The sequence below is a fragment of the Egretta garzetta genome, unplaced genomic scaffold, assembly GCF_000687185.1.
Source record: "Egretta garzetta isolate BGI_Z169 unplaced genomic scaffold, ASM68718v1 scaffold18, whole genome shotgun sequence".
In the NCBI taxonomy this organism is placed as follows: domain Eukaryota; kingdom Metazoa; phylum Chordata; class Aves; order Pelecaniformes; family Ardeidae; genus Egretta; species Egretta garzetta.
Genome location: NW_009260616.1, coordinates 38,839 through 43,225, shown reverse-complemented (window position 1 = coordinate 43,225; position 4,387 = coordinate 38,839). Strand labels below are relative to the sequence as shown.

The following is a 4,387-nucleotide window of genomic DNA, read 5'->3' as shown; positions in this document are numbered from 1 at the left end:
CTGCTGCCTGGCTCTCAGTTAGTTCCTCCTGCTGGGAAGTCTCCCTGCCTCAAAAAGCCAACTTCCAAGCAGCACCCCCACCCCCCGAAGGCATTTTTACAGTAAGCCAACAGGATTTTCCCGTATGAAGAATTTTTAAACCGAGTGCCAGGTATAGTGATCCTACCAGAGGCAACAAATACACCCCTGCACTCAGGTTACTTAGCATAACCTGTGCCATGCAAAACCATCTTTTCCACTGCTGGATCCTGGATCCCTCTCCAGTGTTAAGAGAGCTCCCTCAAGCTCCGCAGAATTAGGGCAGATGGTTCACACCTGCAGCCACCGCTCCTCTGTGCTGCCCCACCAGCCAAGCCACCGAAACCAGGCCCTGGCTGGGATCCCTCCAGAGCTGTTTGGATAGCTGGGCTAATTCATCAGCCAGCTCTTACTCAGAAATAAGCCTGCCCCGAAGCTGATCAACCAGATCCAGTCGTACCTCGCTGGCTAGGAAGTAACCGCAGGCTCCCTCAGTAAGCCAGGGAAGCCAGCACGCTGCTGGGACGTCACAGGAGAGGGGCCGGGTGAGCGGCCGCCTGTTGCGGCTTCACCACCACCTTCTACAGCAATGCCAGAACACTCCACCACCGACCTATTTTCGGTTGTTTCCCCGACTCCCCATCTGCAAGCGTGACAGCGTTACCCACTCGTCTCTAAGCGTGCTTAGGTCTCTTGCCGTGGCCTCAGCTCCTGATCCAAACCACCCGCTCCAGCCAGCCATCGCGGAGTCATCCTTTCTAAGCCATGCCCAGTGAACCAATTTCTGTGGGAATTTCTTTTTCATACCTCTGCTATAACTGACCTCTCCAACCGCACCTGTAGACATTTGCTCCGCAGCTTCACCGGCCCATCTTCCTCCCATAAGGAGCCTCTACTAAGAAACAAGTTTTCAACAGGTTTCCAGCAAAAGTGTTTTTTTCCAGGCCATTTGCAGTATGCACGTGCCACAGACTTACTTACAGTTTGGCGTACAGAATAAAGCTGTGGCCATTTGCAGTATGCACGTGCCACAGACTTACAGTCTGGCGTACAGAATAAAGCTGCAATCCCAAACACCTGAGCGGGGCTGGCCAAGGGCAGCAAATATCCCTTAATTCACTGGGAGATGGAGGAGATGGTGCTGCGAGCGAGCTACGGCAGCAAATGCCTGCTGTGACTCCCCAGGCACCACCTGGCCAGGTCTCCAACACAGCGACTGCGAGAACCCCTCTCTCAAACACCAGGGCTTGCTCAGGACTAGCTTAGCTCCAGCTAACACTAACGAACCGTAACCCGGTTAGCTTCCTGTATGTGAGCAATTAAAGAAAGCACTGTTTAAAGAGCACGTGGCACTTTCTTTACGGCTGTTCACTGCCCCCCTGAAACGCACACTGATCTTCTCCAGGAAGCAAGAAATACCCGGCTCCCCGGTCTGTTACAGAGAGGCAAACACTGGGAAGCCTCAGGACCAGAATAACATGAGAATCCCAGCCAGGTAAAACAGCTCCCCTCTTTTAATTCAAGACGCGTCTAATGAAATACCAGCTACACTTTTGGTGAGCTTGACATTTCCAATCAGTTCGGTGAAAGGGCTGTCGGACCACACGGTCCCTTACCTGTGTCTAGAATTCCCATGGAAGCTCCAATAACTGACATCAAGACGGTTAACAGCAGGGATTTCTTACACCAGGGTATCCCATAAAGACCAACCATTGTTCCAGACATGGATAGTGCTGGAAAAGTGGAAAAACAAAACAAACAAAAAACCCGCAGATACTACAGTTGCCCTTTAAACTACAAAACGTACAGAAGACCACAAAATACAATTGCATTCATCATTATTACCGTTACAGGTAATCCTAAGAGGTGGTGTAACCCCATTACCTCAATTCATGATTAGCAGAGAGAGCTAGAAAGTTCAGAGTCATTTTTCACTTGGAAAAAAGGAATTTCATCAGAATCTAAACACAAGGTAAAGAACCTGTTTTGCTAAAGCTCTGTTTGCAAAGGGAGCGGCACCCGCTGCTGGAGCACTAAGAAGCCGCCTTCTGCAAACTTCTGCTTGAGAAGTGCCATTTCAGTATCTCCTGCCAATTTTTGATCTAGAAATGTTACTTTACCACAAAATAATAAAACGTGGTTTTGAACGGTGTGAAGTTTTCTCTCTAGGAACTACAGAGCATTAAATTTGGCTCCATTTTAAAAGAACCCAAATCACTAAACTCTTAAAATCCTGTAAAGTGATTGCACCTTGGCCAACAAGGCACCTCCGCGTGAAAACACTTGACTTTCATTTATATCCTGGCCTCACATGAGGGATGCGTTCCAAGGGATTTCTGGAGTTTTCAGAGACAGAACTCCAAAACTTCCCACCATAAACGTAGCGGCCATTCATTAACTGTATTAGTTTTGCTATTATTAACCAGGCTTACAACGTGCCATTTCAAAAAATCCTTTTTGGCAGGTGGAAATTATTTTTATTACAATTTGGGAGGAAGTTCAGCAGTTAAATTCTATACTTATAATCACCTTCATAATAAAATAATCTGCAATTAATATCTTGAATATACAGCGTTAGGTTTTTAGACAGCTTGTGCCGGTTCAGACATCTCTATTAATTTTTCAAATCAATGCCTGATCATAGGTAGAGCAGATACTTAAAGATCGATGGGGAGTAATGTAATTAAGAACTTAGGTTAATTGGAAACAAAACCAACAACAACAGAAAAAATAAATATCCAGAACCCTACAGCCCTAGTGATATACTTGGAATACCTGCCCCAAAACATTTTGGAGGGCTAGCACGCTGAGCTGCACAGAGAAAAAGCTGAAGACGGGGTGTATTAAGTACGGCCTCTCTCAGATGCCCCACTCCTTGGGAGCTGAAAAGGAACCTCTCGGCAAGTTCTCAGTTGTCCACTTCCACTCTTCACATGAAGACTGGTACTTAAAAGCTTCCCTGACAAAGGCAGAGTACGTCTTCAATTTTTCCTCTGTACAATAGCAGACTTTCAGCAGTTGAAAGATGGGAGGTAAAACTACATGAAATCTCTTACAGGCAGCCTTCAGGTGACAGGAACGAGAGAGGAAAAAACTGTGCTTTCGCCATAAGCGCTACCAAATTGGAAAGGATTAGGATATGAATCATTGACAGTCAGCTGCCTTGTCTGACGCTGCCTTGTCTGTCTCAGGAAAAGAAGCAAACACTAAACTATTTCAAGTTAACGCTCACTTCCACAGGTGTATTAATTCCATTACGGAAGGCAAAAGTCTCAAATGTCAGACACGGACAACACTGACCTTGTCAGACGTCTGAGGAGGCTAAAGGAAACCCACTTACAGGTGTTCGGGAAGAGAGGAATAAGGAACAGGGAGGAGACCAACTAAAGACATCTTAGAACAAGGGCAAATAAGAACTGATCCAGGAAGATGAAGAAGAGGTGGAGAAAGCAAATAGAAAACAAAAACAAAAAAAAAAAAAGAGAGAAGAGACAGACAGACATTATATGACATGATGGCTCCTGACAGCAGGAGACAGGGATACGGGGTAAGAAGAGAATTTGTTCAAATGCTAGCAATGGAAAATGGATCTTCTTGTATTCTCTGAACTGACCCTGTGGCCCTCAGGGGAGGCACAGCTCTGTCTGAATCTCCCTAAGTAAAAGTATGGGCAGAGCGAGCCCTGGTACCTGCTCCAGTCCCTAACTTAGGGCATGAAGGCCCATACGGCTGCTCCTGCATTTGAAAGAAAAAAAAGGCAAGACAGGGCTTCTGCTATTTTAGGTGTGCTCCGAGAATCTACCCCAACAAGACGCTAACACGACTCTGAAAGGAGCACCTCATTTCTGGATGCTGAGCGTGGCTCTTGGTGACCCGACGGCCAAGGAGCCCCGCTCTGCCAGGACAAAGGCGGTCCGGTGCTCCTACAGGAGAGAGCTTCCACGTGTCCAGAAAACCCCTGAGGTAATAAACTGCGGTCCTATAGCGTTTAAGCATTTCCATAGCTAGGCGGCAACTGAGCAGCAAGTTTCCACCATCACAGGTGATATTTAATGTTTTTTCCACTTTAAGTTCTAATTGGGTTAGGGCCTTCTGGTCAAAACCTCCGTACTTTTGTCCAGTACACGAGGACGACCGCTTCTGCTGAGCTTCAAGCAAAGTTCTCCCCACAGAAGCGCACCCTCAGCACAACTGCTGGAGGTTTCTGCTGCGTGCAAAATAAAGCCGAAACTCAGCTTCCCCTGTTCTCTTCGTGCATTTCACAGAGTGACATTACACAGGCCTGTAGGTGCCAGGAGGATCTACGTTAAGCACCTCTCCTATGAGGACAGGCTGAGGGAGTTGGGCTTGTTCAGCCTGGAGAAGAGAA

General features: G+C 47.1%; 1 protein-coding gene across 1 annotated transcript in view; it reads right to left on the bottom strand.

Moving 5' to 3' along the window:
- The window catches only part of MFSD4B (major facilitator superfamily domain containing 4B), a 10,534-nt gene that overhangs the window by 3,268 nt on the left and 2,879 nt on the right, over positions 1-4,387 (bottom strand). Inside the window, 1 exon segment of the mRNA XM_009645176.2 lies at positions 1,635-1,751. Coding sequence (XP_009643471.1) covers positions 1,635-1,751 — 117 coding nt within the window.